Below are 26175 nucleotides of genomic sequence, written 5' to 3' on the forward strand. Positions count from 1 at the left end.
ATGCATTACTCAATCGTCTGGGTTTACTCCCAACAGGATCGTCTGGATCCGCCACTGTCTGTGGATAAGGTGCACAAAGTAATATGGGTAAAAAGGCGGAAACAAGATTACGCATTGAAAAAAATAGGAATAAATAGGAAAAAACAGGAAAATTTCTGAAAATTTTATAAAAGTAGGAAAACAGGAAAAAATAGGAGGTCTGCGAACCCTGTCAAACTTCACGACAATTTCAAAATCTGTCAGTGGCAATGCTCTAACATGGATCGCAGACTTTCTACAACGCAGATCTGTCAAGGTGAAGGTTAACAAGTCTCTCTCAGGACTATTTAGGCTTAGCCAAGGTGTTCCTCAGGGTTCAGTGCTTTGCCCTGCTCTTTTCTCAAAGTTTATATCTGTTATTGAAAAACTGAACTCTGCCACAGTTAAGGTGTGGGACTATTTGCAGATGATATTGTACTCTGAAGCTCAGGTAACGATATTAAAGATATTGATTCGAGAATTAATAATTCTCTTGTTGCTGTGTCCAGTTTTGTCAAGAATCACAAAATCACATTTTAATCCTCGTAAATTAATTGCCACCTTCTTTCTCTTCAACCAATAAGTGTTTATATAGTTACCAACCACAACTAAAGCTGTATAGGCGGATTTAGGCCGAAAATTTTGGGGGGCAACAATAACAGGGATCTGAGGGGGTCCCCCCCCCCCCCAATAAGGCAGTGGCGAAATCAGAAAATAATTTTGGGGCGGGGCGTACTTTTAAGTCTAAAAAACGCGATGTAAACCATATTTAGTAACATTAAGGGTTTGGCAATTCTTAACATTTCAAACTGCAGAAAAAGTCTTAAACAAAAGTTGATGTTGTTAGAAGCAATGGGTGAATCCGGCTTCTGGTTTGGAAGGGGATTCACGTAGCAGAAAAAATTTGCAATAGTAGTTTTGAAAACGCTGTTTTAAAGTTCTTGGTGATATTTTAGAGGCAAGAAAGGCATGTGGGGCTCCAAGCCTATTTTTAGAAATTTAAGTCTCATAAATGTGATTATAGTCCATATTTATAGTTTGGGTTAGGAATGAGACTCATGAACTGTCTCCAATCGATTTTTTGAAAAGAAGATAAAAATACGTACCCCCCTTACCTCTTTAATTTTTCATAATTGAAGTTTAAAAAACGCTATGGTGGACAATTTTTGATGCTGTTACCAGACGGGGTGTTCTGGAACTCTAAAATTTTCGAAATTGAAGCCCTAAAAATGAAGTTCTTATGCAATACTCTATGCTGTTAAAAAAAAGGATTCTCCCACTAAATATTACGAAACAGCAGTTTTCAAAACCAAAATATTAACAATCTTTGATGATATTAGAGAAAGGGGGTCGGAGGCCCTTGTTCGAATATTTTCCAAAATTAATTTCTTAAACACATGAGTGTAAGACCATATTTGGTAACGTTAGGGATACTGCAGTTTTTCATAACTGAAGCTCTAAAAAGGCAATTTTAAACCATTTTTGATGTTTCTAGGTGATTAGAGGATCTTCCTAGGTAATTTTGCAAAAGTGAAGCCCAAGAAACGAAATTTGAGATATTCTGTAATAACTTTGGCTAGAGAGAAGGCTTTGGAGAAGAAAAATTGAGAATTAGAAAAAATGAAGACGAAATAGAAAAAAAAGGAGGGGGGGAGCTATGAAAGAAAGAGGATTGTGAGATGAGGGGGGGGGGGAGTCACACAATTCGTCACCAATAGTCTGAAGCTGTTGAAAAACTTAAATGTCAATATTTCTTTTTAGAAGAAATAAAGATTTTTTCCCAACATTCTTTTTTTTTTCCTTAAAATAAATGCGTTTTCTCAAAGTGAGATCTTTTCTTCCTTTCAATAATGAAGAATATTTTTTTAAAAACATCAACTCAGCATTTTGTGAGGAGGGTCACCAGTCTTGTGCACCCTCCCCCCTGGATGCACCACTGCAGCAAAATGTGCAGGCGTCCTCCTTCAAAAATTTTTGAAAATTTACCTTAAAAATGTTGGTTTTTAGTTGATTTCGGAGTAGATTTTATTGATAAAAGTTTGTTGCAATAGTCATGTTTTTATTATTATTATTATTATTGACCTTATTAGCCTTAGTTGTTTTATAATGGAAGAATTGGTATTGATATACGAATAAATACCCAATCACAGAACATGCAATTATTCTAAACAATGACACAGCACTGAACACAATAAATTGTTTGAGAAATTTCTTTATTTGCATGAAATTATTTATTAGGTTTTTTGTTTTTTCAAATGGATAAAATTACTTTAATTCTTAATATGAGCGCAGTTTTGTTTTTCTTGCACTAGCGACATATGTTAGTGCGTTTTTGTTATTTTATTATTTGTGCGTTTTTGTGGTCATACACTGGATTCAATAAATTTATCAGTATAGCAGCTATGAATTTTTTCCCCCCAACTGCATTCCTGGGTGAAATATACTAAAATATTTTTTTTCAAAACCCAACAAAAAATTTTGGGGGTGCAGCGCACCCCCTGGCACCCTTTCCTTCCAAATCCACCGATGTGAAGCTGGAAGGACAGAATCTCACTTACGAGAAGCACCCCAAATATCTGGGATTTATTCTTGATCAAGAGTACATCAGTAACAAACATATTGAATACATTGTTTCGAAAAGTAGAAAACGATGTAACATTTTTAAATACAGGGTGTCTATAAATGATGGGCCCGATTTTAAAAAATCATATTTTCAAAAGTTCTCGACGGAATAAAATAATTAATGCGTAAAATTAAGGAGAAAAGTGTCAAGTCTTTTTTGTTACCAACAGATGTTAATCGTCACAATGTAAGAGTGTGGGGAAGTCAAAATCCTCATGAATTTCAACAGTTTATGAGAGATTCACAAAAGTGAACGTTTTCTGTGCAATGTCACATGAAAAAAATTATGGACCTGTTTTTCTTCGCAGAACAAACTGTAAAAGGTGACAATTATCTCGACATGCTGGAAATTTGGTTATTTCCGCAACTGCTTGATAACAGTCCTGATCTTATCTTCCAACAAGATGGAGTATCTAATCATTGGTCTTTGTCAGTTCGTAGTTACTTAAACAATGTGCTTCCACACAGATGGATAGGCCGTGCGGGAGACGATGATTTAACGTTATTCACATGGCCACCAAGATCTCTAGACTTAACTCCATGCGATTTCTTTCTATGGGGTTACGTGAAAGACCGTGTTTTTGTACAGCCAATGCTGAAAATGCTCCCAGAATTGAAACAACGCATTTAATTTCTGCAGCATTACAAACCATTAACAAAGACATATTAGAAAATGTGTGGAATGAACTAGATTATCGAATGGACATATGCCGTGTGACAGGAGGGTCCCATATCGAACATTTATAAGATAAAAAAAAACTTGGTACTTTTCTCCTTAATTTTTCGCATTAATTATTTTATTCCGTCGAGAACTTTTGAAAATGCGATTTTTAAAAATCGGGTTCATCATTTATAGACACATAAGTTTGAAAATAATAACTATATAGATTTTTCCTATTCCAGTAATATTTTAATTGAAAAAAATAACATACATAAATATGTACATAAACAATTGATGAAAAAATATTTTAAAGTGAAAATGAAAAAAATTAAGAAGTTCAGTTGAAGTTAATGTAAGTGTGTACATAAACCAAATGAGTAGAAATAAGTTATAATGCATGTAATAGCATTTATAAAAATAAACACGTTAGCTGTACATTTTAAGATGTTTATCTGTAATGTGGAGGTTTATTGCCCATAATGAATCTTTACTAATAATAAAGCTGAAAGTCTGTCTGGATCTCTGGATGTCTGTTACGCACATAAGCGCTTAGACAGTTCGGCTTATTTTCATGAAATGTGGCATAAAATTAGTTCGTAGCATAGGGGTGAGCACCTCAAAGCGATTTTTCGGCAATTCTATTTTGTTCTTTTTATCTTGCAGATTTAAGAACATTTTACCGAGGAAATTATCATAATGTGGACGAGCAATAGCAAATTGGCGAAATCCGATTTTTTGCACAAAATTGAAATATTTTTCTCGCAAATGAGGCGATAACTTTTTAAGCATGGCATCCCTGGCGAAATTAAAACGTGTTTCGCAACCCGAAGGCAATCTTGTTCAAACTTATTTACTCGGTTGTTAGCAGGAGAGATAGGTGTTGTTTCGTGCAATATACCTTACAGGAAAGCTTATTTTGTTGTTAGTTTAAATTCAGTAGTTGTGTTTTGAAGTAAAAACATTAGAAAATGCCAGTTTCTTTGAAGAAGAAAAATAACATTAAATTAACGTTTAATTAACGTTCAAGTTTGAACTTGAACGTTAATTAATAGTTATTTCCAACGTGGTGTATCTGTAACGTGCCACTGTCATATAATGTATTGTTTTAGACTGAGTGTGAGGATTTATACCATACAAAGGTAAGTTCTTAATTTCAGAATTCAAAAAAAAACTCTCACTTTCGAAATTCTTTGTTTTTACAAATCCTTGAGGGGTTCTTGTAGTTTTTAATTTTATTTTTACTGTATGTAAATTAATTTTACAAAAATAGTACGGTTATTTTGTTCTAAAAGTTAATTCTTATCGATGCCACGAATTATTTAGACATTCTATGAACATGCCTCCTTTAGGTGCTGAATTTCTGAAAATAAGTTGACAGCATTTTATAATAATATAAAGGTATTATTTTATGTAAAATATAATAGGTATTTTGAAAGCATGTCTGGATAGCAATAAATGTATGGTATTTTTGTATTGTTTATGTTTAGGATGGTTCTGTTGAGACATTTTTACTTTTCATACATCATACATTTGAGTAGCTAAGCGATTTTTTGGCTGAAATAGTTATCGATTTTTGGGATGTTTTCCGCTTTAAACATCGCAATTTGAATCACTTTGCTCTTTTTTAGCAGAGTATGAGAAAAGTTTTTGTTCGATGAAATGCATGTTGGAAAATAGCTTTTATTCATTGGTGAGCTGTTATAGTTATTTGTCAATTTAAGCATTTTAAATACTTTCTAGTAATTGTTCTTTGTGTACAAAAACTTTCTGGTTTCTGGTATTTTTGAAGCGTATATTCGTGATGTTTTTTGTTGTTTTTATATATATTGTGTTCTGAAGTGCTTTGATCATGTTTTTTTATCTGATTTCTTCCTGTTGGCGCTAAAAAGGCATCGCTAAGAACGATGTATGACATATGTCGTCATACATCGTTTTCTTGGCGATGCTTTCTTGGCGCCAACAGGAAAAAGTCGCCAAGGGTGGGGTATATCACATCAGTTCCAAACCGTGCAGGTACCACTAGTGCATTTATAAAATAAGTAGAAATAAAACGTTTTTAAAAGTTGGAGTCTCAAAACATTAAAAATCATGTTTAAAAAAAAGAGAGAGAGAAACTACTTGATATAAAGGAAATGTTCCATGAAGTAAAATCTGTTCTTGTAATACAAACATGATGATCAGCAACAGGCTCTGTACCCAACTAGGCTGTTCCTAGTCAATTTATTAGTCCCTAGTGAAAATTAATGACCATTTTTAAGCTCTCTACCCCCTTGCTCATTATAGTCTCTTCCGGTACACTGTTCTGAGTACCCACCAGCCACAACTCTACTGAAGTAGTAATTTATATGACATTAACATATCCATAAAAACATGTTTTCACACAAACCTTCGTTTGTATGTATATTTCCAAGCATTTCATTTGACTTTTCTATTGAGTTTTAATTTCTACTATTGTAATATATAATAGTGCAATCACGCCCACCAGCTTATTTAAATTGTGAAATTTTATTACTTTTAAGTAAATTATGATCAAAAATTAGTTGCACCAATGTGAAATTAAAATTTTTTTGGATTTATTAAACTCTAAAGTTAACAATCATTCTATTTAAATTAAATGATTAATTCATAATAGATAATGTATTAGAATTATATACTAATTTTATTACACCATAACAATAAATTTATGTATGGATATTCAGTTGATTTTTCATTTTATCCAATGTTGTCCAATTTCTTCCGGCGTCCAAGACTTTTTACAAAAGAGTGGACAAAATAACAACCCTGAAGGTAAGAGGATTCATAATTTTGTTTCCTTGAGAAGGGATGTGAAAATCTTATCTGAAATATATTTTAATAATTCTAAAAGTAAATTGATACAGAGTATGATTCAATTATAAAGTAAAGAAATTTTTATTAAGTTATTTATTAATGATTTACGTTGAAAAGTTTTGATATTGATACTAAAATTTATTCAAGAAATTAGTAGTACTAATGTCTAAACGTTAGAGGGGGCTTAAGCCAACCTCTGCCCCATCATAAGCACCCATGACAGCAGCCGTATAATTTTCAATGCAAATTTCAACATGGTCAAGTTTTTTTTTTTTTAAATTAACTTCAAACTAGGCAGAATGGCAATCATTTAAAACTAATTATGTTCTTAAACACTTACTTTTCAAGAAAGTCATTACCAGTATTTGCCGAGATATCAAGCAATGGATTACCAAGGCCAAGGACTGTGCCTTCCCTAGAAATAAAGGAGAGAATAAGAATAGCAAATTAGTGCATTCAAAGTTCCAAAATAAAAAAAGTGCAGTATGATTAATTTAGGTAAAGCTTGACAGTTATAGAGCATCAAGTTGTCTAAATTTTAGTTCAAACATTTAGTTCGGAGGAGAAAGGGTTCCAAACACAGAGGCATAACTTTGAGTAAGACAGATTGACTTTATCTGCTTGAGCAAAAATAAATTCTCCAAAATTAACTCCATTGATTGGGAACAAAGGTTTTCTCTTTATGTCTGCAAAAGGTCTTAAAAATAAGTCAAAGTGAAATGAAGTATGTGAAACGTTACATATGCTTTTTGTGCATGTAATTTAGTGGTCAAATTGCGTTCTAGATTCTTGTAACTTTTGGAGGTAGATGAATTTATGCATGCTGAGTATTTAAATCAGCAAATTCTATAATAAATGTAAACTAATAAAATGTAAGATTAAGTATTGAAAATATTTTGTATATACACTGAAATTCAGAACCATTCAAATTGTAAAAAATAATAAAATAAATAAATAATTAAAATTTTATCAAAACTTTTGCAACTGAATTTCACTAATTACAAACCTGAAGTAACGAGTTACATGGATTTGTATATGGTTCATGTAATTTACAATACAATACAAAGCAAAAAAGTGATCACATTTCAAATTGTCTATACAAAGCATGTCATGGGTGGCGGACTTTCAGTCTGGGCCAAGTTTTTATGAAGAACTTAATAAAAGGGAAAAGCATTGAATGTAGGTTTCAGCAAGTATTGGAGTTTGTTTTTTTTTCCGCATGTTAATATCAAGACAAATTTTTACCAGTTATTTTTTTGACAAAAAGTGACACTTGAATAACAATAAAGTCATTATCAATGCATTTATGCATTAATTTCTGTAACTTTTCTCTGTAACTGTCCATTAATGAGAGGTAAATATATATTTTATAACAAAAAAAAACGAAGCGCCAAGATCGGAAAACTTCTTGGTGCGTCGTTTTTTTTTTTTTTTTTTGTTATCGAGCGAAAATGGGGGTCCCTATTCAAAGGGGCTGGGACCAGAAAAAATGTCCCTTAAAAGAGGTACTACTGTACTTACAAGCACTCAAGACTGTTTGAGAAAAGCAACACTGCACCTGCAAGCTTAGATGACCCCTAACCCCTGTTTCAAAGGATAAATTCCTCCTCCATTTCTCATTGGCTTCAATCCCCAGCATGGTGTAACAACTAACGCAACTTTCCTGGGAAAACCAAAAACGCACGACATAAACTATCCTACGATTGAATCCTACGACAGAAACTATATCATGACGTGCAGAATCACGATAGTTTTAACCAAACTTTAATAGATAGAAGTCACTGAATATGAACACTTCCGAAATACGCAAAATTCTAACAAAAATTAATGTGACATGCAATCAGTTTTGTTTAAAAGATCCCAAGGAAATGCGAAGTTTAATACTTAGCAAATATTTTGACTTTAATGTGTTCATCAGAGTTTTTTTTTAAAAAAAAAGTAGATAATTCACCTAAAACAAGAATCTGAATCTCCCATGTTCCTTTCGCACGTGCCGTCCTGTTGCGAGAAATTTTCAACTGGAGGGGAAAAATTACTAGACAACAACTTTTGTTTACTTTCTCATTCATTTCTGTTGCCAAGTTTTATGTACTTTTATAATTTTTAGAAAATGAAATGGAAAAATAAGATGGAAAATAATATTAAAACCAAACAAAAAAAATATTTAAGGAATATTTATTCAATGAGTGGGGGGAAAATAATTTCATTTTTAGGTTCTAATAAAATTAATTTTATTTCTGAAACTGGCAATAGTTGTCAGATGAGCTACGAGCGAACTTGCCTGATTGGATGATTCTGGAAACAGCTGTAAATAATACTGCATTTCAATTGGCCCGTTTACATCGCAAGTTCGTCTGGGAGCATTGGAAGGTTGGAAGAAATGCTTGAGTGGCGTGTTTATGGTGTGAGTTTTGACAACTGGGTTAGATATAGCTGGCTACCTGAACTCACTTGTGTGAAAAACATTAATTCTTTAATGTTCAGCTTCTTTATGTAATCCTGCAGATTATCTGATCCTCACCTGTAATTTTGATTCACCTATCAACTCGTAAGCTACAATTATTAATTTTTTTAAAATCTGTGTTACCAAAATTTTTCGGCATGTTATGTATTGTTTCTGTACACTTCGAGATGCATAAAATGCTTCAGTTCAGATACTAGAAATTTAAGTTGTTTTTTTTCTTTTATTTATGCTAAGTTTTAATCTTTTGTTCACATAAAATTGATTTTGATTGACCATACTTGTCATTAGTCTTTTTTTTTTTCTTCTATAGCAGGGTTTAAGCTGGGTTCAAAAGTTCTTTAGCATAAAAGCTAAAATTGATGGAAAAATGTTAGCAAATTGCTAAAATGTTACACATTCACATATATTTATATATGCCTCAGTGTTTCATCTCCAGTTGAAAAAAAAATTCATATTTCATTTGTGACATCCTTGAAGAAATAAGTACAACAGCAGTTCTTTTAAAACATAAAATAAAAAAAGAAAACATGATTGGTGTTTAGAACGTTGCAGTTACCTCCTCCTAATAAAGCAGTTTTTGAGGGGACATAATGCTGGATAAGACTAATAGTTATTGAACTTAATTGTAGTTTAAACATCTTAGCTAAGATTTAAAAAAGATTAAGTTGATTATCGCCATGCACGCTTCCTCTCTAGGATCATACATTTCTTCTTTATTTAAAAAAACTAATTTATTTTTTATTTGAGCAAAAAAGCGAAAATGCATTGCTGTATTTTCGCAATTCAGATAGTGTTTTCGCATTATGCGAAAAATGCGACCGTAGCGGAAACCCTGTTCTATAGTAGTAAGTGGCATGGCTGAAATAGAGAAGAGTGGTAATGAATAGACCAATTTTTGGTTTTAAATTTTTGTATTTTTTTTTCTAATACTTTTTTTAGTACACATTTTAGCCACGTAAATGAATTCAATGAAGACGCGCGGAATTAATCTTTTCGAAAATTCTCATGGATAAATAAAAGCACGACAAAAAAAGTTTATTTATTTCACTTCGCACTTTTAATTTTTATTTATTTTTTTAATAATTAAAACTTTAATTGCTTCTAAAATTCAATATTAGTACTTTAAAATTCAATGGTAAAATTCAGTATTATGATTTACGATGTGTTAATAATAAATAAGAATTATTACCTAGATTTAAATATTTTTTTAATGTTTGATTTAAAAATACACCAGTCTACAAAAGCAAACAATACGACATTTTAAAAAAAACATATGAAATCAACAAATCAAAAGCACACTATTCTACTCCAACCTATTTATTAAATACTGGATGGAATCACTCATATCAAATTCAAATGGTGAAATACTGGCAGGTGGGATCAATAACTGGACAGTTCATCTTAATCATTTATAGAATTTAATAGCTAATCTTTCCTAGGGTTAAAATGTGTAAATTTTAGAAATTACTATAAACCTATTCTAACAAAACAGTAATCGAAATCTATGACAGCCAGTTATGTTTTATATTAAAGAAAAAATCAGAAAAAAAAGAAAGAAAAACCCTTTTTTTAGTGGCCAATCCATAACCATAATATAGTGGCCCATTCAGCCCCACCTATACTTCTGGAATTATATTCAGGTATTTTTAATACATAAAATTCAAATAGCATCAAAATACATCTTAAAATTAGTTTACAGACATGGAAAGACTTGCTTATACCTGCAGTGAAATAATATATTTTTTAGCTAGTATTTATTTTACTGGACAGGGAAAAAAAAACTTTTTAATCAGATTCTTGACCATCATACTCTAGTGGAAAAATGACTTTTCTCAAACAATGGAAAATTGCATGAATTTAGTAGAACAAATAGCTCTATCTATTAGTGGCATCTAAATTAATTTTATGCGAATACTTTTTCATATTTTGTTACTGGCCCATTCATTACCACTCGCCCCTACTTTTTTTAAAGAATATTTCTTTCAAAGGAATTCCTTCTCCTTTCATGATTAGTTTTCTTCTTTTCAGGAAAAACATGGGGAATTTAGCACAATTATTTTGCAGAGGAGTGATTTTATTTCTTACGGGAGCTTTATTTACTGTTGTACTAAGCTTACTTCAAGCCCAAAGAAATCATACTCATCTACATCCTAAAAATACTACTTGGAATATACTATGCTCAAAGTGGTGGTTACCTGTTGTTTGTGGAGTAGGGTCTGGTATGTTTTTTCCTATTTTCATTAATTTTATGAAACTGTTGAGTCATTATCGTTGAAATTTAAGAATTAATGATTAATTTTTCAACAAAAACAATTAAGGAGGATTAAAACTTTCATTAAATCAGGCCAAATCATTAAATAATCATCCAAATATTAGAAAACAAGCAGGCCCAATCTATAAATTTTGGGTCCCCTGCAACAAAAATCTGTAGGGCTCCCGAAGCCAGAAGTGTATATTTGCGACATTAATAAGTCTTAGTGCTAGTTGTTTTCAATTTCTTAGGCCATTGGCCCCTTAGGGACGTAGTTTGAACTAATTTTGGAGTAAAAGCAATATTGCTAGCGTATGAAAATCTGTTGCACACACAGAAAATGGAATCTATGTAGTTTTCCCTGTTGAAATGAAGATTGTGTAATGCAGTGTAGTAGTGTAGTTAAATTTAAAGCAACACAATCTAAGACTTATTTATAAATAAAATGATTTTAATCAATGATTTTGTTTAAAATAATCACTTGATTTAAATCAATGATTTTTTTTTTAATCACTTGATTTAAATCAAACTGACTTAAATCAATGAACCCTAAATATTATTATTTCGCAAATTATAGGCCTCATATGGTAATGCTTTTATTGCCAACAGTCATAAATTTAATAACAGGAGCTAGAAGCATCTTGCTTACCACGAAAACGTGTCATAGCATCAAGTCTAATTCATGTCATAGTGTTTCTTCACAGCGGAAGTTATTGTGTACAGAATTTATCGAAATCTTGAAAAACGTGAGTAATAAGCTGTTAGATTTGCATCAATTGCGACTCATAAGCTCTCAAAACAAGCCTTAGCAAAATTTTGTACTTTTGTTTCTCTTTTTTTTTATCGTTAATTTTTTTTTGCTGCTGCTAAACAACCTATGGCTTTTAGTTTTTTTTTTTTTTTTTTTTTGCCCCTCCCCCTTACTTATCTGTCCCAATCCCCGCCTCTGTTTTATAGAATGTATTTTTTACCCGAACATGAAAGTTTTATTCAAAGAAAATATTTATTGATAAAAAAATTTTTTAGATTTTAATTTGCTTATTAACTGCAGTCAATTAGAACTAAAAACTGTCTTTTAGAAATGTTTAGTGTGCTTTATACAAAATGAAGTATTGCTGTAATACTGTATATATAACGTAACATGATTATATTAATTTTTTAGTTGTGGTTGGCTTGATCTACCCATTTCTAAAAGAGAAGGAAAGTACTACAAGGCAGATATCTCAAGAATGGTCTCATGTCTTACGATGTATAGCAATGTTTGTCGGCATCAATGAAGCTTGCACTGTATCCTTAAAAAACTAACTGCAAAATAACTAGATTTCAAATAACATTCCTTTGAAGTTTCTTTAACAGCATAGCGTTAAGAGACGATAGAAACCCAAAAGTTGTGCTCGTCTGGAGATAGCAAAAAGCAGAATACAGTCAATTCGCAATAACTTGATTTTGAAAGGACCGATGAAAAACTTCGACTTATTGGAAGTTCGACTTACTGCTAGTTTTGGTTTTTGCCTTTTTAATATGAAAAACCGTCAAATGTTTTAATTAATGTGTACATATAACAGACAAAATTACAGAACTTTAAAATTTTAAAGCACAATAAGCACAGTTTAATCGAAAATATTGAGAGAAATAAATCAAAAGCGTGATTTTGATTTCCATACTGCTGGAACCATTTAATTAGAGCTGATTCTGCTTCAGGAAAGGTGCACATCTTCATTCGTTTCAAATTCAGTTTCATGGATTCTACCGCTTTAGAAATTTCACTTTTTCTTTTAATGTCATTGATAGATTACTTCCTTAAGACATCTTTAATAGTAAAGAAAGCTCACTCTTTCTCTCAGGAACTTATCAGCAAATGATCGAATTAAAGAATGAAGGGGAATGCATCTTAACTTTGGTCAGCCTTTGAATAAAGGTACAATCAGTTGACTTGACAGCTTAGAAGCAAATTCATAGTCCAACAACATGGCAAAGTGTAAACAGTACAGTACAACAAAAGAAAACAAGCTAACTCATTTCCGCACGTGAAACTCCTTTATCACACAATGGCTCAACCGGTGCTCTTCTTGCTTTAGAGGTCTACTGCACAGGAATTGCAAGTGAAGGTGAATAAATTTTTCTCTCATAGTCTTTCGTTTCTTCCTTTTTTTATCGTTCTTTCGAAATAAATTTCGAGTCGTCTTTGAAAAAACTTCGAGTTAAAAGAAGTTAACTTCAAGATATTAAGAATAATTAGCATGGAATTAAAGACAAGGGAATCAGGACTTGATAAAAATTTCGAGTTATTGGACTTTGCAGGGCTGGATTTAGAAGTGTGGAGGCCCCGGGGCAACAAAGGAGTGGAGGCCCCTAATCAGGGTTCAAAAAGATCATCATTTTTTCGATCAGCACTTTAATAGTAAATACATCCTCAAATTACTGCTATTTATTTTTTATATTATTATTATTATAATTTATAGGGGAGAGAAAAATTGAAATTTGCTGAGCCGTGAAAGTTAGGATATTTTGTAAAAATTTTATTGTGGAGGCCCTGGGGCAATAGCCCTGCCTGCCCTCCTCAAAATCCAGCCCTGGGACTTTGAGTTATTGTGAATTGACTGTATATTCAACAGTGATCTCGCCAATGTCATCAAAAATAACTTTTTTTATATAATGTAGAAGCAGATAATCATGTGCACCTATAACAAGCTTACAAAATGTATAGCATAAATGCTATCACTTAAAGCAAAAGTAAGAACCTGATTCAGAAATTTAAGTATACTCTAATCTGAATTTGGAATGTTTTGAACATTTAATGTAAGAATATTTTATGCACATTAAAAAAAAATTACCGAATTTCTTGCTTGATTTATGCACGCAATATTTTTCCCTTGATTTCATTTAAGTACTTTTTATTTAGAAACTAAAGTTAAAAAATCTGCCTCTGGATCCTCCCCCCCCCCCTACCCTCACAACTTGAAAAGTTGAAATGCTGGACTAATCATAGGGAAAATGGCAAGAACACCCTGTTCTACAGCATTAAAAAAAACTAGAAATAATCTAGATAAAACAGAGAATATATGTGTGTACAAGGTATGATTCAGAAGTTTCAAGACTGATTTTTTTCCGAGAAAGGGATCCTGCGTGGACGGGCTTTAGAAGTAGTGGGGTGTGTTTGAACAAACTGAAGCTGCAGCAGTTGGTTTTTTAATCCTGGATAGTGCTCATCGCTTGCTGTGTGAGTGCGTGTCATTCACCTTGGTTGAAAAGTGGGAGATGCGAAAATAAGGCAGTTTGCTGAAGTGCTCCGCAACTTAAGGGATCGAGTCCTCCGTGTTCACCCAGAGATTAAGGGCGATTAGATTCTGCACCACGAGAACGAGCTTGCTCACACGTCGCGCCCCGCCGATAAATTTTTGGTCAAGTTCAATTTCACAACACTTCTGCATCCACCTTACAACCCCGACTTGGCTCCAAGCGACTTTTTTTTTCGCCGAATCAAGATAGGCCTAAAAGGGAAGCAATTCGACTCCATCAACGCCATCCAGCTGGCTTGGACGAGAATGCTTGACAGCATGTCGCCTGAGGACTTCCCGAAGAGCTACGAAGAATGGAAGACATGCTGTGTTGATGCTGAAGGATCATATTTTAGTCCGCTGTACTTAAATGTCCAATAAATTTCTAGTTCTGAGATCAGTCTTGAAACTTTTGAATCTCACCCTGTATGTTCCCTATACAAATCCAGTTTATATTGGACCTTGACCAAATTTGGCAAAGAGGTACTTGGGCACCCAAGAAGGAACAAAGAGGGGTTTTCAAATGCCATAAAAGAACCAAACCATTCGAATTTTAATTTTAGGACCCAAAAATGGCGTTTTTCTGTAATATGATGCGAAAAATACTTGCAAAAATATCCATAGAATCCCTTGATTTTTCTGCATCATATAAAATTTGTCCCAATGTTCCAAGGTAATTAGAATGTGAATTTTAACTGATTTTATCTAATTTCATGCTAAGACTTAAATTAGAAATTCATTGTTGATCACGGTCATTGGGTAACAATGCTTTTATTAAATTTGAAGTGTGAAGAAAATCATTGAGAAAAAAGATCTTGTGCCATTTTTTTTTCTCGAATAAGAACAAATAAAAATCTGGCTTTTGTTTTGAGGCTTCCAGTAATCGGGTGATTTAAAAGTTTTCTTTTTTGGTTATTTTTCTGCAATTAGTCAGAAAATTTTACAGGTTTTTCGTTCAAGCCTGAAGTCCGGTAGCAGAAACTGGAAGACGCGAGACGTGCGTTGCAGGTTTTTCAGCGGCCTGCAGATAATTTTACCAAAAAAAAGAAAAAGAAAGAGAAAAATTAATAAATAAAAGACAAAAAAAGAAATACAACTTGGCAAAAAGATCGTTCGGAGTTCGTTTTTTCACCGGAAAAGCAATGGATGCTTCAGCATTTCAGCTAGAAACCTAGTCGCCATATTTGGTCATTCATAAGATCGAAGTAGATAAGATGCTTAAGTGCCTACATTTTCCAAAACACAGGAGAATTGGGTGTTTCATTTAACTGCAAACTATAAAAAATGACTTAAAATGTGCAGCAAATCTTTTTTTTTTTTTTTTTTTGAGCAATCACGATTGCTTATTGCTTTCATTTGACTGTTTTTGGCGTCCTATCTTTTTATTTTCCCACCGCCACCCTCCGCACCATCACCCGTCGACCGGCTCCTCACGATGCTGCTCCTATAGCGAAAGCTGTCTCCAGGCTGCATCCATGTCCTACACACACGCGCATACATACACAACTACACACACACACACACATACACAAACACACACATACACAAACACATACACACACAAACACATACACACACGCCTACATACAGACACCTACATGTACACAGACACAAAAAAAAACACACGCACATACACACAACTACCCACACATTCATGCCTGCACACAAACACATGGGCCTACACACACACATACACATTCCCCCCCCCACACACACACAACCACTCATACACACAACTACCCACACACACATGCCAGCAAACAGACACAAACACACATGCCTACACACACATACCCCCTACACACACGCCTACATACACACACTCGTGATTGCGAAAAACATAATTTGAATTCAAAATGTCAAAATTCAAATTAATTTTTTTTAAATATTTTTTGATTTTTTAAAGTAGTTTTCTTGAGAAATGAAAAATTTTATACTTAAAATTTCACCTTATCCTCATTGCTTTGGACGCAAAAGCGCTAAAAACTTTTCAACTTTAGTGTAGTCTCAAGATGATTTTTATTTTTAAATTATTTTTAGCAACAAATTCAGAAATTAAGATCTTAATTTTTGGCGTAGTCGCCATGTTTGGTCATTCCCAAGATGTTGGTACGCAAGACTCTTTAAGTGCCTACGTTTTCATAAACGGAATTGGATGTTCATTGCAATTCATGCTGTTGAAAATTGTGAAAAATGTGCCATTTTTTTCGGGTAATTCTTAATTATTGTCTTGAAAAATGCAAAACTTTATCTTTACAATATTATCCTATATTCATTGTTTTAGAGGCTAATGTCCAAAAAACTGACTATTTCAAGGATTTTGAATCTCTCTCTATTACTACTTTACAAATTAAAAAATCTATTTTTAATCATTGAATTTTTCGCGGAGCCGCCATGTTTGGTCATTCGTAAGATGGAAATAGACAAGACTATTACTTGCCTTAGTTCCCAAAAAAAGAATTGGATCAAGTTTTGATCAGTTTACTTCAATACAAACTATTGAAGGTAACTTAAAATGTACAATAAACCATGTTTTTTTTTTTTTTTTTTAATCATTTTCATGAAAAATGAATTATTATCTGCACAATTGTATTTGATCCTCATTGCTCTGAAGCTCTGCTATAAACTAAAACATTCATCTAAAATGCAGTTTCCTGCCAACTTCTCATTCACTAATTTATTTATTTATTCATTTTTTGAAAAAGAAAATTCAAAAACCTATTTTAACTTGAGTTTTCCACATTTAAATAAATATGAATTGAATATTTGTTTTTCATAGTGTGCAGAGTTCTATTTATTTTTATGAAAGTAGTGACCCTCCCCCCTTTTTATACTTTAAAACTCGGCGACGGTGGGGGCCCAGTGTGGGGGCCACTAAGTTTTTCGGGTCTAGTGGCTACTGGCCTGTTGGAACATATCTGAATCTTGACCTTTCAAAGGACTTGTGTATTTTATGAAAACTTAAAATAAAACTAATAATAATGCCGCAGATTATTTTCAACTGCCCAAAATAGTGTCACAGACTGGCTAGAAAGTTTCTGCTACTGGGGCCTGAAGTTGAATACGCATCTTTTGACATAATTTTTAGTTTCGAGGTAGACCCTGCAAAGCCGGGCGATGCAGCTATTAATAGTAATAAAAGAAATAAATATTAATGCTTATTTTCATGATACTCTGGAATCATATTTTATGCAAGATTGTTCTTTAACACTTTTCTAGAAAGTGGACTTTCCAAGTAACCTGCAGCTGTCTTTATCTTTAGCTGTATTATCTGTTGGATTATGGTGGTATTTTGACAGAACAAGAATTGGTCTGGGAATGGGCATTTTAATTGCTTTGTTAGCAACTGTGATTAGTCAGATGCTTGTTGCTCACAAAATATGCATGTAAGTATGCGAGACATCTGTTCTTTTAATACTTCATTTTCTAAAATAATTATCGTTTTCTTCATAGCTACATTATGTGGTTTATTAGAAAGTAATGATTGAATGATGTTTTCCAAAGCTCTTGCTCATCTTTGTAAAAAATAGAAGTATGACAATTTGACAATGCATGGTCAGTTTTAAAATTTCCCAATATTTTTGGAGTTAATTTTTCTGTATTAAAAATATTTAACAGTTGTAAAAAGTTTAATTTATTTCACAACAAACTTAAATCACATCTGATTTTCATTATGAATTAAATTTTCTTTGCAGTGTTTCCCATGCATGTCAATTTAAAGTATGAGCAATATTTAGTTTGTTTGCTTATTGGTTAGGAAATTATTTTATTTATCACAACGAAAAATAATTTTTATTTTCTATGTTTTATTTTTATTGTTATCTACGTTTTTATTTTCATTGTTTTCTGTTATGCGTTTAAGGCCTTTAACTAAGTTGAGTCTTTACAGTTACAGTGAACGAGAATTTTTATACATGAGATCCTGGTTACCCTGTGTTGTATTTTCTGGTGGTATTACTGTTGGAAATATAGGAAAACAATTGGCCCTGGTAAGTTGTATTAACGTTTTCAGTCCGTGCTTGAATGCATTTTGAAAATATTCTGAAAATTTGTTATTTCCTCTACAAAGTATGAGTGATTAAAATATAAAGGTATTTTAAAATGATATAAAGCAATATCAGAGTAAATTGGTCATTAGTATTGATTTATAATGTTTTACAAGAAAATGTAGATTTACTTCTTCTTTTCCTGCATTAAATACTAAATCAGTATCAAAGATTTAAAACTTGGATTGCAGTGTTTTTTGATATAACAACAGTAACTAATAGAGAAGAAATTCTTTAAATATTGACAACACAAAAATAAATTTTTTTACCTTCCTATGGAATAAACATAGGATAAAGAAGATATCAATCAAAGTGCGGAACTAAAATGGTTGCAATTGTGTTTTGGGTCATCCTTGGGATTTCCTTGCTCTTAGGGGTTGGACACTGCTGCTTCTATCCTTCAATATCACTTTCAACACCACATTCCCCCCCCCCCCCCCAGTGTGGTTCAAAAATACATGTAAAAAAAAGTTTCTCCTAGATACCAGGACACCCCTTCAATTTTTGTGCTTCCTTTTACAAAAAAGGAAGTATTGTATTCGCGGAAAAAATTTCACCCAAAAATCGGCCTTAATTTCACTTTTGCTCACCCCCAAATGAATGTTGAGTTTTTTTTCAACCCGACCACACGTAGATATGTGCCTAGGAATGTACAGACACTCGAAATATCCATTCCGATGATCCCTGATTTAATTACAACGAGTTTTCTCGTGACGTCTGTATGTGCATATGTGTGTATGTATGTCGTATAACTCAAGAACAGAATGTCCTAGAAAGTTTAAATTTGGTACATAGACTTCTAGTGGGGTCTAGTTGGTCACCTTCCATTTTGGTTGCATTCGTATGCTCCAAAGGGGGGTCTTTTGCCCCTTTTTGGGGGTAAACCATTGTTAATTTCGATGTAAACTCGAATGGTGTTATAATTTGGCAGACACTTGGCGATATATCGCCAGTCTTTTGGTCGCCAAGTTTTGTCGCCAACTTGGCGACAAATTTGGGGATTAAAAAAAAAAAAAATTAATCTGGTTTCAATTTGGCCACTGTTTGTGATATTTAGAGAGTAAACTATTGAATCATATTAAAACTGCCAGTAATGAGAAAATGACATTAAATTCGAGTAAAAGGAAGTCATGTGATGCACACATCAGCTCGTTTAGACTTGTGGATAGCTATATACTGTAAGAATTTTAGCTTCCTATTTCAACTGAAAGAGGGTGCTCAACCCCCTCTTCCAAACTTCATCAGTATGGGGAGAGGGGTTGAAAAATACATTGAACTAAATACATTGCTACATATTATAATATATACGAGTAATATGCATATACATTGCAATAAAATAATTATTTACAAAAAACAGCTGGAAATATTTCTAAATTTGTGACATTTTCTATGCTACGACTAATGTTAAATTGAGGGGTCATTGAGCACTGTCTTAAAATTTGAGTAAGAAGCTAAATTTTTTACAGTATAATACTATTAGTAAGTCTAAAAAAATTAGGGGGTGTCTTGGACTCTAGCTGGAAAAAAGTTTTTTTGAACCACCCTAATCCCCCCCCCCCACTCACATAGCGCCCTCTCTAAATACAAGAAGTTGATATGCAGCACCCTGCATTAGTTAATCATTATTATTCTTTGACTTTATAATTGGATTTAGATCTTATGTTATTTGTATCGTATTAATGTGTTCTGAGAGCGGCAACACTAGTTTCAACATTTTCTGTTGCATGTATGAATCAAGTTATATTCATTGTTTTCACTCTGTATTCTAATTTAAGGCTATTCACTTCAGTTGTTTTAAAATTTATGCTTTTCTTTTTCTAGAATGATTTCAAAAATGAAAATAAATCACATGCTGAATGAGCCCAGAAATATTCAAATAAAAGACATTTCTTTCGAACTTCATATTTAAGAATGAAGACTTTCATTATGGAGACTTACAGTTATGGTTCGTTATGTTAAGGAACTTATATTTTCCATCCTGTTAAGCATTTTCATACTTGTTCATTGCATTTACATTAGTAAAAGTGATAGTTTAGTTTATTATATGACTGCTCGTTTTGTTACCTAGATTGCATTAGAAGAGGTATGCAGATGTGAAGTTATTAGTATTATACAGTGGTTCTAATCATTGTTAGGCGATAATCTAATGATTAGGTGTGACCATTTGTTTTTTATGTATGTATAAATGTTATCATTAGAAGTTCAGGAAGCTATTTATTTCATCTTTCTTTCTTTGTCTATAGACATAGTGGGAATAATGGGGTTTGTAAATAGCAATAGTTCAACATAATTTAGCAATAAATAATTAAAAGTTTGTCGCATAGCGCTTCGAATTTTAAGTAACATGAATAAGTGAAGAACCTGGCTAAATACCATGGTACTGATAACAGGGCAATCCTGCAGTTCCGAGAGGTTCTTGAAACTCCTGTATTTAAAAGGATCTCTACACCATTATTTTTAAGAAGTGACCATCATTATTTTAGACACTTTGTGTAAGTTTTCTGCTGAAAAAAATTAAAAATAAAGTACCATAAAATGTAGTTTCTAGTTGCTTTTATTTATATTCTAAAATGTTAGAGCTTACTATTCTTATTCTGCACTCCCCCTTGAAACATTTCTTGGAAGATGTTACGCTAAATTATGTATCGAAATTATTGAACTATTGTTGAAGGTTATTAATGGTTATGAAATGCAAAATACCGTGCAAGGGAAAACGGTACGCATGTAATACTTTATTGTAGACATGTTACTGTGAAAGATCGAAATTGGTGAATGTCAATATTCACTGGTCAATGCAGTGGTTTCTCATCAGTGAAGAACGCCTCCCTAAAGAGGTGTATGGAATAATTGCAAGGAGGACACACAGCTGTTACCAACCTATCATTTTTAATGCACAAAAAAGAATATATATATATACATATATGTATAAATCGCCGTTGGGAAATAAAAATGGAAGAAATGTCAGCGTTATTGCAGTTTGGTTTAAGTGCCCACATTAAAAGCATAGATTTCTTTTCAATGTCAACAGTTTGAAAAAATTTGCTCTGAAAAGCTAACCTTCCAGTATCTTTAATATTGTATTAATATTCCACTAAGGTTCTATTATAATCATCTATTTTTGTGTAATTTTGTTTAAGTTATTAAAGTCGTAAAATTATCAATACTCATTAAAATTTTATAAGAAATGTGGTTTGATGCATTAAAAACGAGATTGTATAAAATATGGTACGATTTCTGTAATCAATTTAATAAACTGTAATGTAAAGGCAAAAATTCATGGAATTGTTTCATTGAGAAATTTGAAGGGGTGCATAGCAATTTCTTTATGATAAAAAAGTGGGGTGGATGAAAAAAATTTGGAAACTGCAGGATTAATGTATGATAATGTAACAAAATATTTGATCTTTCGCCGATGTATTTGCTCTGGGATTGTTGAGATTTTCTGAGCTTCACCAGATTTCGGTCTTTTACGGTCACATATACACATTAAAAATATGAAACATTTCCTCATACTGTGTGTAAATAAAACCTAATTATCAAATCAGATCAACATATATACAGTGGTGTTCCCATAGGGTATACTCCATATACGCCCTATACTCTCAAACATGTTTTAGACACATAGCACATACCCTCAAAGTTCAAAAAATTTCATATTATAACATATTATGTATTGAACGCATACACATATTGTCTGGGAGTATACCCTCAGAAAAATTGATGGGAACATCACTGCATATATAATGTTGTATGCTTTTAGTGTAAAAGTTGTTTTTCTTATACAAAAAACAGTTTCCTAATTAATATTGTTCATTGAATTATTTTGTTTACTTGCACTGTTGATGAGTTTTAATAACAATCTGTTTGATCCTGTACCATGTTTTTGCTATTTAATATTTATCTGTGATAAGTTGTAATGACTTTGTGTATTAAATTTTGGTTGCATTTTCTTATTTATTGATCTTTTATTTGAGACACATTGATAATATTTTTTTAAAAATTTATATTTGCATTTAACTGTTATGGCAATATATGTCAACACAGGGATTACATTTTTTGACAGAATGAGTCTTAATTTTTTCCAGAATGATAATGTAACTTCCCCAGAAGACTTAGGCAAAAAATGTTTTTGAAGTTGGATATGGTTTGCTTTAGACATTTTCTATGGTGAAAAAAGGAAAAATTCTGCTTTTTTTTGGGGGGGGGGGTGGAGGTATCCCCCCCCACACACATACACACTGGGTATGCTATTGCTATGTAGTAATTTAATAGAACTATTTTGGTTTTTCAACATTAAATGTAATAGATATGTTGCCCTCTTTAGCTAGAAGGTGGTACATACATTTCTTTCTCTTTTAAGATAATTTATTGTCTTACAATATTGCTGTAATTTAAAAAAAATAGCAATAGATTGTCGCGTGAGAGCAACAGCAGGTAATCATATTTTTAATCCCGAGTTTCAATGTTTTAACTGTTGCTCTGAGGCAACAGTATCTTAAAGTAAAAGAAATTATTTGAAAATTTTGCATTCGTTGCAAGATTATGACATTCCAGTTGTTAATTAAAAGCATCATTGAATTTTTGTTATTAAACATGCAGATTTATTCTGTGTTGTAAAAAAATACAATATGTAATTTCATAAAATATATAAAAGAATTGTAAAATCTAATTAGAAAATTCAAGTTAAAGGCCCTATCATCTTACTACTATTATATATGCGAAAGTTTGTCTGTATAGATGTATGGATGTTTGTTACTCTTTCACGCAAAAACTACTGAATGGATTTTGATGAAACTTTACAATAATATAGCTTATGCATCAGAATAACACATAGGGTAGTTTTCGTCCCATTATGGGGGGCAAAACCCCCTTAGGGGGGCAATAAAACACAATTTTCGTATAAATTCTTTAATATGGGGATGAAAAAATACTTGCACATATTAACATTATATGTCCATCGAAAGCTCTGATTTTTCTGCTGAAGGTGGTACCTGTTTGAAATTTCTAAGTGGAGTAAAGAACGAGTTATGAGCTTTTTAGTTCCATGTTCAAAGGCATTAACCATTAAATTAAGGCTTAACTCAATACAATATTTAGTGTATCATCTCAACCCCCTGTCGATAGCGACTATTGTTGTATTGTTAACTATCTTTACTTTTCGTGACTGTTCAAGGCTTTTCTCAAATCAAATCTTGAAGTAAGATTTTTGCACTAGATTGGCAAATAATACATGGATTTGGCTGATTTTTTTCCATTTTAATGCAACTTTGAGGCAATTAATAGTTTTTTTTATTTATTTGTATTGACTAGGTATTTAATCGATCAGCTGGAATCAAGCCAAACTTTTTTTGTGGAATCATTTCAATAGCTAAGGCATTTGGCATTTTTTTCATCTGTCACTGTTTTTGAAGCTAAAGACTACGCAATACTGTTTCTCGGTTTTCACCATGTAACCAAATCTCGCAATTTCTTTAATATTTCTTTCTTTAAACTTGTTAACACGTAAAATAATTCGCCAACTAATTCGCAAATTCATAAACAGCGCAAAAACTTCCATTACTTTGTCTTTGCACACAATTTCAAACAATCGCCAAATTTTTACTATTTATTGGAAACATTTCGGGTAGCATCATTGTTGGCCCTACTTTGGGATGATTTCTACGGTAAGAAGTTACACATTACACAATAATTTAGATTGCCGGTGTAGCACTGGATATTATATATTTGATGGAGATCAGGATTATAAGGGAACTGTTTCACTTTATTTAAGAATAGTTGACCTCACTCGAATTGGATTTTTTGGGAATTACCCAAACTGACTTCTTTACAACTCCTGAACGTTTTCGTGATTTATTTTTTGTGATTTTTGGGTTTCTTCTCAGTTTTGCCAACATTTCATTTACTCCCTTTCCCCCTAATTTTCAGTTTTAATCATACCTTTTGATACATTTAAGGGGGCAGGCAATTTGAAATGTCGGCGAAACTAGAGACAAACGATGTTTTGGTAACTATTTGACCTCTGCCTGTAATGGCCATTAACTTGAATCAATTGAAAAAAAACTACATCAACGTGAGCGAAGCTGCAGGGAAAAGCTAGTTAAAAAATATGTATAGACACTTTTAGAGTCAGCAATATTGATAATGCTAAAATTGAACAGTCATTTCTAATGGGTATATACTTTGCCCCAGTTTACTACAAATTCTAAAATTCTATCTTATATGAATTCAAGTACTTCAACATTTTGTGGCTGCACAAATTTTTATAAAGATTCCTGATATGACATTATCAATTAATTTAGTTATTGTTCATGAATATGTATGCTACTTTCTATGCTAAATTTTGAAAAGTTTGAAATTTAATAGTTGCATTCTTATTTATTTTCATATGTTTAAAAGACATAATCTCATTTTAAATTGTTGAATTGGTTATAAAATAACCTGTAGTGTCAAAATGTATGTATTTGTATTTTTTCATGTCAAATGTGATGTTTCATGATAAAATATGTTTTTCTTCAAAATTGTATTGTCATTTTTATAGCAAACACAACACTTAGAAGACTTTGCATTAAAATTTTACAAACATAGTTGATATTATAATTTTACCCATAGTACTCATTCATGTATGAAATTATTTAAAATTCAGTTTTTAGTTTTTTTTTTCTCAAAACTATTTTTTTAATGAATAAACTTGTAAAACCTTATTATTAAAAAGAGTAAAATATAAAATGCATCAATTTTTTTTAAATGAATTAGTAGTAAAATTTATATGCATTTTTTTTTCATGTGCTGTTTAGGATTTTACTGACTGTAAAGTGGATTTCAGTGTATCTGTTCTCTAAAAGTACATAGTGTATCAGAAAATATCTTGTTTTCTTTATTTTCCACTAATATTACATGTATATATATATTTCAAATAAATTAAATGTAAAAAAGATTAAAAGTTAAATGGGATAGCCAAAAACCATTCGATTTACACGTGCCATTTGCACAATGAGCATTAAAGAGTTTGAATTCGTAAAACAAAGCAGTCTTCGGAAAGTTTAAATGCATATCATTCCACTCAATAAATCCGATACACAATTGGTTTTAATGGTAGTGGAACATTGAACTAAAAAAGTAAAATGTTCCAATGGGAGACATAAGTTCCCCACCCATGAACTGCATCGAAATATGGGAGTAGTATCTGATTCATAAATTTGGCAATTGAAAACTTTTTGCCAACTTTTTTGTCGTCTTTTAGCAAACGAAGCTTAATTTGATGTTGCAAAAGGCATCTTTTCACAGAAGTAGTAATGAACTTTTCTTTATGTTGAGAAATTGGGGTGTTTGGGAAAAGAACATCCAGACTGCTTAATTACTTCAGTAGCTGCATAGATACCACATCGTATGCATATGTCCAACCCTTTGCCTTGAATGAACTGAGCCAGAAAACCTAGAAATTGTCAAAAAGATTCATTACAACATAGATATGATTAATTAATTTTATGTAGGGTGAGGGAAAAAAAAGTTTTAATAAACTCCAAAATGCATTTCTTCAGTTGTCTAGAGGCTGATGTTAGAAAATTTATGTTGACGTACGCAAAAGTAAATTTCTCCAGTTCTGGATGAACTGGTTTAAGCCAGTAAATGATCTTCTCTACATAATGCAAAATGAAGTCTTCAGAAAGCGTGTTTGTTTGAACATGCAAAGCTGTAGTACTGCTATACCGGCCTGATTTCGCTGAAAAGGTTTTTTTTTTTTTCTTTTTAACATTTTGGTTTGAAGACCGTTTTTGTTTAAATAAAAAGTTCTTTTTTTATTCCAATTTAATACACATATTTCACTTAAAATTCTAGAATATGGGAATGAAAAATTACTTGTACACACACTAATATTATTTATCATTCGAAACAACGAATTTTTCTGCGTCAGATGAAATTTGTTTTAATTCTTTAACTTTATTGGAATTATTAACTCAGGAGTTATTTGCACTTTTAAGGTGATTTTTTCAAATCTTGCTCAGTTA

The 26175-nt window shown here is 32.1% G+C and overlaps 3 protein-coding genes across 3 annotated transcripts in view; 1 reads left to right on the forward strand and 2 right to left on the reverse strand.

The window, feature by feature from the left end:
- LOC129225303 (uncharacterized) overlaps positions 1-8195 on the reverse strand; it is an 83646-nt gene extending 75451 nt beyond the window's left edge. Inside the window, exons 1-2 of the mRNA XM_054859893.1 lie at positions 8082-8195; positions 6471-6545 (exon numbers count right to left, since the gene is read on the reverse strand). Coding sequence (XP_054715868.1) covers positions 6471-6545; positions 8082-8107 — 101 coding nt within the window. The 5' untranslated portion in view covers positions 8108-8195. The remainder of the gene's footprint in view (positions 1-6470; positions 6546-8081) is intronic.
- Positions 8196-8526: 331 nt separating this feature from the next.
- Positions 8527-24645, forward strand: LOC129225304 (insulin-induced gene 2 protein-like). The gene is made up of 6 exons (XM_054859895.1): positions 8527-8678; positions 10623-10813; positions 12008-12132; positions 17343-17509; positions 18013-18112; positions 19991-24645. Exons 2-6 carry the CDS (start codon positions 10630-10632, stop codon positions 20027-20029), a joined length of 615 nt encoding a protein of 204 aa, XP_054715870.1. The 5' UTR covers positions 8527-8678; positions 10623-10629; the 3' UTR covers positions 20030-24645.
- A 562-nt stretch (positions 24646-25207) lies between these two features.
- Positions 25208-26175, reverse strand: part of LOC129224866 (uncharacterized) — a 35532-nt gene continuing 34564 nt past the window's right edge. The window contains exon 11 of the mRNA XM_054859413.1: positions 25208-25601. Within this exon, the coding sequence (XP_054715388.1) occupies positions 25474-25601 (128 nt within the window). The 3' untranslated portion in view covers positions 25208-25473. The remainder of the gene's footprint in view (positions 25602-26175) is intronic.

Source organism: Uloborus diversus, chromosome 6, assembly GCF_026930045.1.
Source record: "Uloborus diversus isolate 005 chromosome 6, Udiv.v.3.1, whole genome shotgun sequence".
NCBI lineage: Eukaryota > Metazoa > Arthropoda > Arachnida > Araneae > Uloboridae > Uloborus > Uloborus diversus.

What these genes read in the sequence shown, in the direction of transcription:
- LOC129225304 (XM_054859895.1), top strand. Translation starts at nt 10,630, where the DNA reads ATGGGGAATTTAGCACAATTATTTTGCAGAGGAGTGATTTTATTTCTT. An exon ending in TGTTTGTGGAGTAGGGTCTG is followed by an intron (nt 10,814 to 12,007) that starts GTATGTTTTTTC and finishes TTAATTTTTTAG; the next exon opens with TTGTGGTTGGCTTGATCTAC. An exon ending in TAGGAAAACAATTGGCCCTG is followed by an intron (nt 18,113 to 19,990) that starts GTAAGTTGTATT and finishes TTCTTTTTCTAG; the next exon opens with AATGATTTCAAAAATGAAAA.